Source organism: Chiloscyllium plagiosum, chromosome 2 (genome assembly GCF_004010195.1).
Source record: "Chiloscyllium plagiosum isolate BGI_BamShark_2017 chromosome 2, ASM401019v2, whole genome shotgun sequence".
Lineage (NCBI taxonomy): Eukaryota > Metazoa > Chordata > Chondrichthyes > Orectolobiformes > Hemiscylliidae > Chiloscyllium > Chiloscyllium plagiosum.
The window spans coordinates 39,575,238-39,590,614 of record NC_057711.1 but is presented as its reverse complement, the minus strand read 5'-3'; the positions used below and the strand labels follow the sequence as shown (position 1 = coordinate 39,590,614).

General features: G+C 39.1%; 1 protein-coding gene across 1 annotated transcript in view; it reads left to right on the top strand.

The window, feature by feature from the left end:
* The window catches only part of LOC122559054 (xanthine dehydrogenase-like), a 360,223-nt gene extending 345,070 nt beyond the window's left edge, over nt 1-15,153 (top strand). Inside the window, exons 29-31 of the mRNA XM_043708284.1 lie at nt 1,924-2,071; nt 8,285-8,465; nt 13,608-15,153. Of these exons, the coding sequence (XP_043564219.1) occupies nt 1,924-2,071; nt 8,285-8,465; nt 13,608-13,675 (397 nt within the window). The 3' untranslated portion in view covers nt 13,676-15,153. The remainder of the gene's footprint in view (nt 1-1,923; nt 2,072-8,284; nt 8,466-13,607) is intronic.
* Nucleotides 15,154-15,377: the final 224 nt, after the last annotated feature.

Below are 15,377 nucleotides of genomic sequence, written 5' to 3'. Positions count from 1 at the left end.
CCCAGGGCATCAATGTGGACTTCAACAGTTTTCTCATTTCCCCTTGCCCCACCTCATCCCAGTTCCAAACGTCCAGCTCAGCACTGTCCCAGTGACTTGTCCTGACTTGTCCCACCTGCCTATCTTCTTTTCCACCTATCCACTCCATCCTCTGACCGCCCCTGACCTATCACCTTCATCCCCTCCCCCACTCACCTATTGTACTCTATGCTACTCTCTCCCCATCCCCACCCTCCTCTAGCTTATCTTTCCACGCTTCAGGCTCTCTGCCTTTATTCCTGATGAAGGGCTTTTGCCCGAAATGTGGATTTTACTGCTCCTCGGATGCTGCCTGAACTGCTGTGCTCTTCCAGCACCACTAACACAAAGTTAACTGCCTAGTCTATAGCCGAGGAGATAGTCTTTACAGTCTTTTGGTGAACATAGGTGTAACATTGAAAATTCTCTCATCTGCTGATAATGAGGTCTTGTGCTACAGTGGCAGTATCCCTACCTTTGGGCTGGAAGCTCCAGGTTTGAGTCCCATGCCAGGACTTGTTGCCCATGGCAGGTGCACTTGCAATCGCCACATGGTTAATTGTCAACCTATATGCTTCTCAGATAGTTGATGGCAGGCAGTTAGAGAAGGACAGTCTCCTGGTCAATCATGCTCCCAAAGGACAACAGCAAAACACTTCAACTCTTTGTGCATAAGCATAAGCCAATCCAATGGAAGTCTATGACTCAGCCCTCAGGATTGACGAAAAGGCATACAATTCTGGCATCAGCTTATGAGTCTTAGTACAGTTGATCTATTCCGATATCTCCACTTTATCGATTATAAATGTTTCAAGATGTCAGAAATTACCTCCTCTTTCACTGTGTCCCATAGAATGGAAGGCAAAGTTCGCTCACAACCTGTCCCCATATCCAAGAGCCATAAAGGTCCTACACATTGGGAACAGGGTTAGGAATCCTGGAATTATGTCTTGCCCATCATTTCCCAGCACATTACTCCTCCCCCATTCTGATATTGATGAAGACATAAAATCCATGTCCACAGTGTATCCCAAATCAGCTCATCATGTTCTGAGCTGTTGCCAGTAACATTAGTACTATCATCAGCAGCAATGTTATTCAGAAAAGGTTAACTTTTAAGAAGCACCACTCACCTTACTTTCTAATAAGATTATTTCCTATGATGTCATGATGAAAGAAGTGCAGCCAAAATGATGTGTTACAAGGTGCCACAAACAGTAAGGATATGTAACTAAATTAATAGTGAGCTTTGAGAAGATTTGTAGCTCAGGTTGAGGTTCTGGATGTGGGTTTGCTTGCTGAGCTGGAAGGTTCATTTTCAGACATTTTGTCACCATACTAGGTAACATTGTCAGTGAGCATCCAGTGAAGTGCTGATGTTATGTCCTGCTTTCTACTTATGTCTTTAGGTTTCCCCGGGTGGGTGATGTCATTCCCTGTGTTGATGTCATTTCCTGTTCTTTTTCTCAGAGGGTGGTATCTGGGGTCTGAGTCAATGTGCTTGCTGATGCAGTTGAGGTTGGAATGCCGTGCTTCTAGGAATTCTCGTGCATGTCTCTGTCCTAGGATAGATGTGTTGTCCCAGTCAAAGTGGAGTCCTTCCTCATCTGTATGTAAGGATATTAGTGAGAGAGGGACGCGTCTTTTTGTGGCTAGTTGATGTTCATCTATCCTGGTGGCTAGTTTTCTGCCTGTTTGTCTAATGTAGTGACACATAAACACATAAATAGAAAGTGGGACATAACACCAGCACTGCACCAGACGCTCACTGATGATGTTACCTAATACGGTGATGAAACATCTGAAAATGAACCTTCCAGCTCAACGAGCAAACTTACATCCAGAATTAAATTAATAACCTGTTTTTGAGGCGGCTGTCATTTTTCTTCTCTTTATCACCTGCAGCTTGAACCCTAGCATTGATATTGGACAAGTTGAGGGTGCTTTTGTGATGGGCATGGGATATTGGCTGATGGAGAAGATGATCTATGACCCCAAGACTGGGGAGGTACTGAATGCAGGGACATTGGATTACAAACCACCATTCAGCAAGGTAGGTTGTGAACCGAAGAAAGCAGAATGTTTCTGAAAATCTAGTGCATTGAAGGCACAGCCTTTTGAATTTTCACTGGAATTCTGCTTTAATTCTATTGTCTACTGAAGTAAAAATTAACATTGTTTATAATTTTCAGAAAACCCTGTTGTATTAGCATTTAAAAACAATGATTTTTCAAATGGCGATTTATACAACTCTTCTTTGGGAAGCAAAGCATCTTGCTTGGTGTTCTGTTACAGATTTTACCTTTGGCTTTGTGAAAGTCTTGGTTTTATACCCATCTTGTTGCTGGAAAACAAACATCCATTATTTACATTCATACCCTCATAACTAGACACACTCCCTCCCCGAGCATGCATTAAATCCAGTTAAGAGCACAACATCTAGCATTTATAACAGCTTTTCATTGCAGCGTGTCACTCCTAAATAACCAGCATAACGGTACCTTTCACATTGAATAGGACTTTTCTACTCCAAAGGTTCTCTCAAACAAAAAAACATCAAAGTTATAGCTTACCAAACACTTGTTAGTCCAATCCTAGAAAATATAAATTTCTTCTGGGATCTTTATATGATATGAATATGAATATGATATGAATAAGATTAAAGCAATCCAAAGATGTCCTACATAATTCAAAGTGAATCAGTTTGGGAAATATGTTAATGTCACATCCTTAATAAAGAAAATTGAAATGGGAATCACTATAGCAAAGGAGGGGTTAAGTGGACTGTCTATGTTCTATATAACATAAAATAGACTGGTCAGAATTGACAGAAACAAGTACCTGATGTCGTCCAGTTTTGACAACACAGGAGACAGACAGCCATATAAAATACAAAGACCATTTATTTCTAAAACGGTGTATCAACAATTTGGAATAAGCTGCCAAAAAAAATAGCTAGAGCCCAATCATTTGAAATATTCAAAACTATCTCTAAATTATTTCAATTTATAGATTTTCGTTATTAGGATTCCCATCTTACCAGGTCATGCCTGGTTTAGAGTCACAGAGATCTAGAGCACAGAAAAATTCCCTTCAGCCTAATATGTCCATGCTGTCAAAAACAGCTCTAATCCTATTTTATAGGGTCAAAATGAATTGAAGGATGATTTGGTGACAGGATCCAGCCTCTGTGCTGCTGTTTCAGTATGTGCAACCCAAACTGAATCCTTGTATGTGGATTGAACCTTTGTGTGTGTACCTTGCCTCTCCAGTGGACCGTGTCTTTGCAGGTAGATTGACTTTCCTTGTAAGGACCATATTTCTGTGTGGACTCTGCCTTCATATGTAGACTCTACCTTCGTGAGTGGACTTTGTCTTCATGTTTGGACTGTGTCTTGTGTGGTTACTGTGCTTCTGTGTGTTCCTGTGTAGAATTGACTCGACTGAGAGCCAGCCTGTATGTATGCTGACTGATATTCCTGGGGAATTTGTATTTATCTGAGAAGAATTTTTTTTATGACTGTTTGATATAAGATGTGTTTCTATACAATATTCTACTTAACTTCTCTGCTCTTCAGCAAATTGTCTGATGCAAAGTGACTTTGCCATGAGTCATATTTGAGATACTGTAACTTTTTGTGGACTCTGAGCTTATTGATTACAATGCAATATGCTTTTCTACAGTGTTTTATGTATTTTGCCATGTGTCGTGATTGCAATGCTATAAACTTGTGTGGACTTTTGAGCTTGCTGTTTAAGCTGAGAAGTCTTCTAAAAGATATTCTATGTCTCCGCTTTTCGGTGATTTGTTTTGATGTATGTTCTGTATCTGTGATACTGTAACTTAATGTGAATTTTTGGACAAAAGAGAATTTAACCAGGAAAACAAAAATACAAACCAGGGATTTAGAATCTCTTCAGTTCAGGGGACATGGCCACAGCCAGTGTACTGTGCGCAAGGAAATAAATGGTGACTTGGTGTCGGGGTACTGGCCTCTGTGCAGTTATTTCAGTGACGTCGAGAGTGGGATTGGGCAAGTGAACTCTGGACTTGATTACCTGTCATCTATGTGAGTCTTTTCATGGGCTCAATGTCCCTGGTCATTGTGGATGCCAATTGAAAGTGGCTGGATGAGCATTAAGTCTGTTTGTAAACTCAGGGATGACAAATGAGCTGTGGGCATCGTTCGTGATACACAGACCCCTGGAAGTATTAATCATGGACAATGAGACATCATTTACTAGCAGGGAATTTGAGTATTTCCTAAAGTCAAATGGCATTTGGCATATACAGATAGCTCCATACCATCCATCATACAATGGTCTGGTGAAAAGAGCCGTCCAAACATTGAAGGCTTACTTGAAAAAGCAGTCTACAGCATCACTTGATACCAAACTGTCCCAGTTCTTGTTTGATTATAGGACCATCCCACACGCAACAACAGGGATAGCTCCAGCAGTCTCTGCACCAGTTGAAACCTGATATTCCCTCACCTGGAGGGGGGGGGCAAAACAGCAGGAATGTCAATGCTGGACAAGGTTCTCCTCTTAGTGAGAGAGAGACAATTTAATTCAGGGGACAAAGTTTGGTGCCAGAAGCATGGGAATAGCCCTGTATGGGGATGAGGCAAGGTTGATGCGAAGTCAGGTCCTGTGACTTATAAAGTTTGAGTAGGTGAGGCTGTCCTGAACAAACATGTGGATCACATAAAAGCTGTTACCTCACAAACAGGACAGGAAAAAAACATGGATTAGTGGTGCTGGAAAAGCACAGCAGTTCAGGCAACATCCGAGGAGCAGTAAAATCGACGTTTCGGGCAAAAGCTGCCTGAACTGCTGTGCTTTTCCAGCACCACTAATCCAGAATCTGGTTTCCAGCATCTGCAGTCCTTGTTTTTACCCAGGAGCAAAACATAACTGGCCCCTCAGAATAGCCAGAAGGCCTGTCAGAAACCGTGGGTTCTCCCCCTCCATCTAGTGTCGAGGAAACCTCAGGATTTGAGATTGATGCAACCTCAATACCATTACCATTGGAAGAAGAGGAGGAAACTGTCCTGAGATGCTCCAGAAGCAAAAGACAGGTTATGGTCCAGTACATGCCGCCCGTATCTAAGTCCAAATCAGCGGAACCAGATCTAAGACAAAATTATCGCAGAAAATTCTACAAGAGAAAGACCAGACCGACAGCCTCAAATTGAGGGAGGAGAATGTAGTGATTGGAACCAGGTGGATCTCATTGACTGTGAGATCCTTGATTGGGGTTGTTAACTGGGGCCAGTCAGTGAACCTGGCTGACAAATAATAACCAGGGGATTAGTTTGAATAAAGATTCATGCACTTTGTGTCTCTCACTGTGTCTCACACCTGCACACACACACCATGGGTACTGGGGGGAAAATAAGCACTACCGCGGTTAGGTAGTAGTGTGGGGGTTAAATTAAAGAAAAAAAAAGAAAAAAAAATAACCAGGGGATTTAGAACCTCCTCAGTTCAGGAGACTACTCTGAGCTGGCTGCTACATAGCCACTGTACTGTGCACAAGTAAATAAAGGGTGACTTGGTGACAAGATACCAGTCCCTGTGCAGTTATATCAGTGTGATTTTCATAACCATGTAAATACGTATTTTGTTTTGTTTATTAACAAGTAGGCCAGAAAAGAAGTGTTTTGGTTTCATTCATACAATTTTCATGCAATACCACCAAAACCATTCTAATATTAGAAATAGTGAAATTACCCCTATACTGCTGGAGGGAGGGAATCCGGAATTTTGACATGGCCATCAAAGGATCTTGTGATAATCAGGCGTAGTGGAAGTCTGGTTATTGTGAGCACTGCCATGGAGTGAAACAGGTGGTCAGAACCAAGAGAAAGCACTTTCTTGTCCTCCTGAAAACCCAGTGGCAGAATGCAGACATACAATTCTCTTTTTAAGCTTTAAGTTCCCTGGAGTTAAATGCATTAGTGGACACACCCATGCCACTCTTTGGCGGGGCAGGGTGTGAAACTTTGAAAGAGCCGTTTCCTAAAATGTTAGCATGCAGCCTCAATGCAAGAAATTTTGTAGAAAGTGTTGTGTCACCACCTAAGTGGGAAAAGTACACCAATGATCATGTTTCCATTGTTCCACAGGCATTACAAAATGTATAAATGTATAATATTCCAATGAGTCTGCAAAAGCAACCAATTTACCTGACTGACCGTTATTCTGGACAAAAGCAGTTTGCGCCATGTTTCATCATTAACCCGGAAAAACTCTTTTTACTGTAACACACAACTTTAAAAAAAGCAGTGAAAAGAGAGAATTTCCAATTCTATGCCCTTTCAAATACACACACAACTCAATCACAATTAAGACAGTCCAAAGCCAAACTGTTCAATATCTAAAGTATAGGTGCAAAAAGAATATAAGCAGGATAACCAAACTTCTGAAGATCAAAAATCTCAACCAACAAAGTGGAACGTTATTTTCTCGTATTCCTTTTGATTTGTTGTAGTGGTAATATGCTGTTTTCGGTAGGACGATCGTCATTCTTTGATTTGATCAGGGGAACTTAGTTTTTTAATTAATTCTTTTTAAGCTTTTTTGGTTTTACTGCTGTTTTCCCACATAAAGAGAGAAATCAGCAAACTACATGTTCTCTGTTTGCAGGCTCTGGATATTTCTCCTCTTGGCTTTAATAGTTTTAATACTGTGCAGCGCAACCAATCAGAGGGCTGTTGTCAGGCAGGAGGTCTTTAACTCAAAAGATTCTCGATGCTATTTAGTCATGAACTGTCCCTTCCCTTGCTTCCAAAAGTGCTCTCTCCAGGGGTGCTGCCTGACTCGCTGTGATCTCCAGCATTTTTTACTTTCAGTCTATTGTATTATTCAGCTCAATAATATACAACACTTGATTTTCAACTTGTAAATCTCTCCCTTTTTTACATTATTCTGGAGTCCAACTTCCATTTCAAATAATAGTCTAAAAAAGAGAACATGGTCTTATGCAGTGGGAAACATGCATTAGGGTGAGTGCAAGTTCTGAAAAAGGATACCTTAGCGAGCCACTTGAAACAAGCTTTATCTCCTCATCTATTCCAAAGCCCTTACTTTTCCTTGAATAGGCTGGCATCTCTATGGAAAGCAGAATATAGTTCTTTGGGGAATATACTGTTGCTCTCCAAAATAAGCACACTGTCTTTTGTTGGATTAATACTAGCAGCATATGAGAATAGAAGCCCTGTGAGATGTGCCATTTTATTCAGTAGTATTCAAGTCATTCCTCCAATCCAATACTTCAACCCTGAAGAGGCAGAGCTGTAAGCCATTGTCCCCCCCCCTTTGTTCCTAGACCAGCGCCCAGCACCACACTCAATTTGGGCTGAAAACTGACTGAATGCAAAATTAGACAAACTCGTGAAAAAAGTGGGGACTACAGATCCGAGTGGAGAGTGTGGTGCTGGAAAAGCACAGCAGGTCAGGCAGCATCTGAGGAGCAGGAGAGTCGAGGTTTTGTGCATAAACCCTTCATCACGAAAGAAGGACTCATGCTCGAAACGTCGATTCTCTTGCTGTGCTTTTCCAGCACCACACTCTCGACTTAAACAAACTTATGTCAGCCTTGTACAGTTGTCCCAGGCCTGAATGTATTAATGCCAAGTTTGAAATTATGTCTATTGTGTTTTAAATTAAATTCTTGAAATCACTTTTCTGATCTTGTCTAAACTACCCTTAATTTTAGAATTGCTGTCTTCCGATCACCTCCAGGGTAGGTGGATGGCATGGTGTGATGTTAAACACATTGATCAGGAAGGTCTCAGGTCTGATTGTTGATCTGAGTTAAAGTAGCTGATTTAGAAACAGAAGTTCAGTCAGCATTCTCAGCCTTATTCACTGATCGGTAAAACAGGATTAAGCTTTTTGTTTTACTCTCCCCCTCTGAGATTTAGTAGCCTGTCAGTATTTACAAGGTTCACATATAAGGAAGGTTTACTTAGGTTGGTAAGAATGAAAAAGAACTGGGGTAAAAATCCATTTCTTCCCTTCTTCAATTTTCCTAAATTGTCTGCTTTTCTTTGTGTTGAGATACATCCAGCTAAGTAGGTTCGAACTACTAATAGTTACTATACTCTGGTATTCACTTCTAGAAAGTGGGTTAACCGAAAGTGTAGGATGAATATTTGTTAGTAAATTTGAGGACTAGATAAGATGTATTAAAAATTTTCAGAATTTGTGTGGGATATACATTTAAGTAAGATCACCTTGTTTGTGTTTTGTCTATCAGAGCATACCGATTAATTTCAACATTGAGCTTTTAAAGAATGCTCCCAACCCAATGGGTGTTCTTCGTTCCAAAGCCTCTGGTGAACCTCCCCAGTGTATGTCCTGTGTCACATTATTTGCCGTGAAGCACGCTATTGAGGCAGCACGTCAAGATGCTGGGAACGATACCTACTTTCCATTAAGTGAGTATGATCAGTCAGTGCATTTAAATGGTGCAGTGTAAAATTACTGATCAGCATTATTTTAATCTTAGCATTAGCCCATTTATTTTAGACAGGCTAATGTTAAGATTAAAATAAGATCTTCTGGCAAATCTAAGTTTGTGGAACCGTGATAATAATAAAGATATTTATTTCAACTACTCTCAACTTGCAAATCAAAGAACTGAGTGTGATGTCAGTTAATACTCTAAAACATAATTTGAATAAAATTCATTTAGCTGAGCCACATTATTATGTACAATTGTTGAAGCAATGACCTAAGTTTGCAACATCCAATTTTATGGACTACTTTCTACATTCCCAAATCAGACGCACTGCTCCTGCACTCCTGGAAAAGTCAGCACAATGATATCGGGACAGCAGCCTGTCATAGCCACGCCGACCCCTGATAATATGGGGCATAAAATCAGCCTTCAGCCCGCCATTTTGAAATTATTAACTATCCAGCCAATTGTTTGCAATCAATCTTTTGTTTATGCTGCATTTCCTGGGTTTTGCAAGGTAGCATCTTTTTTTTTCAAGAATGTTTTTTGTCTTTTTGCACCTTCAATGAATAAGAAAGACTAATTGTCAGAGCAGCGGGTTTTACAATTCAAGCCATGATTGTGGCATTACACTTTCGCTGTACAATGCCCGGCCTATAGTGCCACTTAGACTCAGAGCCTCCCCAACCCTCACCATTTCCTTGGCACCAAGCTTGTCAGAACCTATAAGATATGCATTAACACTAATTTTTGATTTGTACTTCTCTGTGGAAATAGCTATAATAAGTATTCAACACTGATTTACTTTTTTTGCATTAGTCAAAATCGCAGGCTCTGAATTAACCATGGCATCTAAAAACAGACATGAGAGTCATTGGTCTTCATAATAACTGCAGTTCTGGAAATGAGCAAGGGGAGGGTTTGTTGTCAGAAAGTTAGTTTCCCATGCACATACTATAACTGGACCTTCCAGACAATTCCCAGTTGGCCACCTGATGTTTTATTGGTTGCACGTAGACAACAGGAGTAAGCAGACACTGCATTTTCCATTAAACCTCTCAGCTCACTGAGAAACATGAAATCTATACTTTAGGTGCTAAATTCATAGGAAGGACCTAAAAGATGTTGTGCCAAACATGATGATGATCAATAGAACTAAGATGTGATTGAAGCATGTTTATTTCAACCATGATATTCATGATATTCTGTCGGTCACTTGTGCTATGACAACAAAGCTGAAATAAATTTGCACATACTCAGAAACTGGGATTTAGTTAACTACTTAATTTTGCTGTCGTAATTCTGCAATGTTTTGCTCTTTTGACCTAAACAAAGAAAAGTTGCATTGATATAGTGTCATTCATGACAGTAGGATGTCCCAAAGCACTTTGGCACCACATTATGTACTTTGTATTTGTAGACACTGTTATAATACAGGAAACAAAATTTGAACACAGCACTCACACGAAGAGTGTGTAAAATTGCCAGACAATTTATTTCTGTGATATTGAATGAGGAATACATTATGGCCGGGCTATAAAGGTACCTCACCTGCTGTACTTCAAATTAATGCCAAAGTGACTCATGGGCCAGAATTTTACTTGTTCCTTGGGGGTTAATTGGAGTGGGTGATACATTTGAGGCTGTTGTCATGGCACAGTATGTACTGTCTGAACTTACTATGACATATCTTCTTTGGAGGCTGCCTATCATTCCAGTGGTGACCCAGCATTCCCAGTGTCCCAGACTGGTAGGTCTGGAGTTAGGGCTCCCTTTCCAATAGAGACAGAAGTCCTGCCAAAAGTCAACTAGCAGCATGGTAGTCATTAAATGGCTGTGGTCCTAACTGACCAAATGGAAGTGGGCTGATGTTTCTGTGTAAAATTCTGGCAACATTGCCAGATCATTAATCCAAGCCTCTCAATTGCTAGTGCAGTAACACAGCAATTATGTACTGCTGTATCATTGACTATCATAATTTGTCTAGATTTATTATTTAGTCATTGGGTTTTACAGTGATTCGATAATTTGCTGTTGCAACATTTGAGGGATTTTTAAAGAATGGGACCGAAATATTTGGTCCATGAAAAAGAACTGAAAATTAGAAAAATCGCTGGGCGAGGTGGAAAGAATCTAAAGAGATTTGAAAGGAGCATTGGATATAGACAATATCTGGAGCAAATAGACACATGGAAAATGAGTTTGAAGTCGAGCCTGTCCACCAAAATTGACTTGAGCAATACCTGTGTTTAACATTAATGTACCCCACACCCTGACCATAAGCATGCAAGATTAGAGCAAAGTTAAATACATTAAGAAAACCTTTAAGACAATATCAGGAAAATGACAGGTAGTCCTGTCCAAGACTTGAAGCCAGGAGACTGTACTGACTGATATAGATATCTAAACCTTCTATAACTTGAGATAATTCTCAGGAACTCATCTTTTGACAATGGCAGTAAATGCACACTTGCACGTAACTAATATATCAATTCCAGAAATCAGTGACTTTTTGTCAAAATAACTATTTTCTGGTATTGAACCTACCTGTTAATTTCATATTTTGTCCTCTTATCCATGAGATTTCCAGAGCAAATAGTGGATCATTCAAAGAGACGTCTGTGCCTAATCAAAATATATTAATACATTTTTGACCCAATCTAAGAGCTAAGGGGTGAGGTTTCCAATTCCCCTGTCAGGGCTGCAATTGCAAGTGAATGGGAACTAAAAAAGGCTACATCCGCCAAGGTGACAGTGTCTGACTCCATCAAATTTCCAGCCATTCTAACAGGGCTGGGATGCAATGGAGCAGTTTGGCACCAGGTTTACCCAATGGCATCCAGTAGGGGTGGTTGATTAGGGGCAGGGAAGGTCCATTTATAGGCAGCCAAATGGTATTTTCCAGTCAGCCTCCAGGTACAACTAGGTATCAATTTAGCTGCATTGAAGCAGCAGATGAGGAGGGTGCAGCAGCCAATGTTCCAACTAGCCCAGAGGCTCTCCTTGCCTCTTGCATGCAAGGAAAAAAACAGATTCTGCATAAATCCAGAGAATCACTACTGCCCTAAACACATTGGGTGGCTATAAAATGCATTATTAAAATTGAATATTTGCAAAAACATTGGGGAGAATGTGCCTCTAGCTTGAAGTATGCTGTCATTTATTTATCTTCTATTGCAGTGTGGGTCCTATTCAGGATTGTGGACAAGTTAGGATACCAGTTTAGGAAAGATGTCTTCTCCCTGTTCCCCATTCACTCATTTGCATTTAGCAAAATCTAGCATGATGCTGTAAAATTAGGTCATGTTCTAAGTGGTAATTGTTAAAGTAAAATTGTTGCTTTTTGAAGAATTCCTTAACATACTTGAGAGCAGCACATTGGTAAGGTTTCTTTAATATAGTTGAAATGGGTTCACCTCAAAAACTAAGTATTTTACAACAGTGCCAATTCACCATGTGAATATAATCTGATTTTAAATTGCAGAAATTAACTTTTAAAAAAGTGCAGAACCCTTTTCCAGTTAGATTGGAGCATGATTGTTATTCTTGAACAATTCTTTTTGAAACATTCATTGGGAACCTTGCAAAATGCTATTAATATGTCTTTGTACTCAAAGGCCTGCATAAAAAAAGTAAATTAGCTCACTCTCAATGCTGATTAGTTCATATCACCAGAATGAGCAGTTATGCTTGTATGGGCTACTTTTTCACAAAGTTCCTTAAACTAATGCAAAAATTCACGTAAACTTTGGTAACATTAAACAAAATGCACTCTTAAAAATGTTGTTATTTTCAGCACTAATTATGTCAATATCTCGTGAATTGTGGTAAGAACGTCCATACAATTGAGCCAAAACTGGAGAACACACTACTCCACTATGGGGCTGTTATAAACTAATTGTTGCATTTCTACATTTAGATTGAACTGCTGAAGTGAAACAATCTATTCAGTTTTCTCTAATGTGACCTGGTGACATTGGTTGTGGTATTTCATTATGTGGAAAATGTGTTGCCTAGATCTCTCTGCTGTTTTTGCTAGACTCAGCAGATAATCCTACATGGGCTCATATGTACTTAGAATTTTCAAGATCCAAATCCAGCCCATTTCATTTATTTAATCTGTAGGATATCTACCACACAATGTAGCTGCATCAACCTGAACCCCATTTAAGTCATCCACTTTTCTAATTTCTGTACGTATCTTTGTGACATTCGCAAATTTTAGAATTGTGTCCTGAACTGAAGCGAGCAAAGACAGTTCTTATTTTTAAATGGATGAAGAATTGAAACCTGGTAACTGGAGGCACATTTGCTTAATATAACTAACTGGTGATATAGTGAAAAGCCATTCTGTAATGTAGGGTTAAAGGTTACAAATGTAGAAACAATCAAGTAAATAGGGTTATAGGCAGAGAAAACCCTCTTTGAAAACCCTTCTGCTGTGACAAATCTGTAGTTGAGAAAAGCATTGTACTATCCATGTGAATGTTAGAAACATTATGAAAAAAATTCATAAGAATATGATATTTAAAAATAAGCCAATCAAGCTTATATGAGTAGCTCAATATTGTATGCTTATTGTTTCCAATGACTTAGGTAATAAAACTATTGTAAATAGTTCACACACCAAAATAGGTAGATCAATGGACGGGTTCTATAGTACACCAGGGTATTTTCATAAAGGCAGCATTGCTGGCATCAAGGAGCATGCTCATGAACAGTGAAGTGTCTCATTAACATTGTAACAAATATTTACACAAAACAATTATGATACAATATTAATTAAACAATATATGGAATCACAGGAATAAACTGTGAAACAAAGTAAAACTTTTATTTTAATTTTTAAATATCTTCTTATTGTATAATTTTTGTGCTCATGTGCAGTCAGTAATCATTGGCAGTCATTGGTGTTTGCGGACAGATTATTTAATTAATTCCAAAGATTTGGAAATATTGTAATTGCAACAGCAGGAATGTTTCAAGTCCTGATAACCTTTGTTAACTTCAGATCATAGAATAAGCTTTTAAAATTAATTTAAATTACAAGATGATTGTGATTCTTGGAGTAAATCCTAACATTTGTCAGGATACTTATTGTTCCGGTGTTTCTTTATAGGTGGGCCAGCAACAGTCGATGAAATCCAAACTAAGTGCCTCGTGGACCACAAAAGCTTTTCAATCTGAAAACCCATTACCGACTTATACAACCATATCAAACAAAGCCAATCATTTTGAATTTTTTGTGTTTTTATGGTATTGGATCATGCCTTACAATATCAACTATATATCCATCCTGCTTAGTGCTTTACAGTTTATCCTATGCTAATTGATTGCTTGTGTCAAATTCTAACCTGCATGATGAACATAATAAGGGTTAGTTTGCCATTTGAGTTTCTGCAGATCTACTTAAGTGATAGCTGATTGGGAGAATCTGGAAATATTTTAAGAATTATTTCTGTCTTTGCATATTATCATAGTCTGCAGGCTAGAAACCATAGAAATATTAAAAGAAAACATAGCTTGCATTAGGTTAGAATTAAGCCCATTAGAAATAAGAACAGAAGTATGTCATTCCCACCACTCCACTCCCTCCCCCCACCCCGCCAGCCCGCTCCACCGTTCCATGGAATCATGGCTGATCTAACATTCCTCACATCCATATTCCTGCATTTTTCCTGTAACCCTTGATTCCTTGACAGATCAAGAATCTATCTATCTATCTCAGCCTTAAATGTGCACAAGAACTCTGCCTCCATAGCTCTCTGTAGCAAAGAGTTCTAAAGACTCACAATCCTCTGAGAAAAAGATTCCTCCTCGCTTCAGTCTTAGAGTCACGCTCCTTTATTTTGTGACAATGTTTCCTGAGACTATATGGGATAAAAAAGATGGGGCCTTGCACACAAACATGTATTTTCCCAGACAAGTATCAATAATCTTTCCTCTTAAGACAATATTGCGAGCTAGCAAAGCAAATAACAAAAGCCCCATCATTTGAACTCTTCAAAAATCAGGTTACTTCAGTTTTTTTAAGTTTTCATTATTAGGATGACCATTTCAGCAGGTCATGCCTGGTTTAGCTCGTGCTATGCAGATAAGTTTTGACAGAAAATTATGCCAGCACAACTGAAGCAAGTCTGGCAGCATCTGTGGAGAGAGAAACAGATTAACGTTTCAAGTCGAATGACTTGTCTTTGGACCGTGGAAAGTTATTGGACTCAAAACGTTCTCACTCCACAGATGCTGCTGGACCTGATGAGATTCTCCAGCGCTTTCTGTTTTATTTCAGGTTTCCAGCATCCATAGTATTTTACTTTTAGAATTGTGAGATCAATAGAATCACAGAAGGATTGTATTTGCTGTTGACATGAACGCACTTATGACTAGAGATGAGCAGCATTGTTCAGTGAAATCTATGTGCTCTAGGTGGTAACCTTACAGAGCCAATTGGGGGTTGCCATGATAAGAAGGGAGCAAAGAGCAGGCAGAGGAGCAAGAAACAAGACAAAGAAAGCTGAAACTCATGAGAGGAGAAGTGCACTCTGTTGTCCATGTTCAACATTGAAGTATGTAGTTCATATTCTTCTGTAAGTTGATGCCTGAATTTATAATTGATGTGTAAGTTTGGCCTGCCTTTTCTTTAATAAAGCTAGTTCATAACTGAATGTTATTGTCATGTCTGATCCTGATGTATGGGAATTAGCTACAACACTATTAATTTCAAAAGAAGAACAATACTTTTAATGATTTGAGGTTGAATATCAATCTGTAAATTTATAGTCAATGCACAATTTTTCATTTTGACTAAGGTCAATTTAAAAAATAGTAATTAGCTAATTCAAAACATCACAGTTAGTATTGTCATTCCACATTTCTCAATCATGTGCTG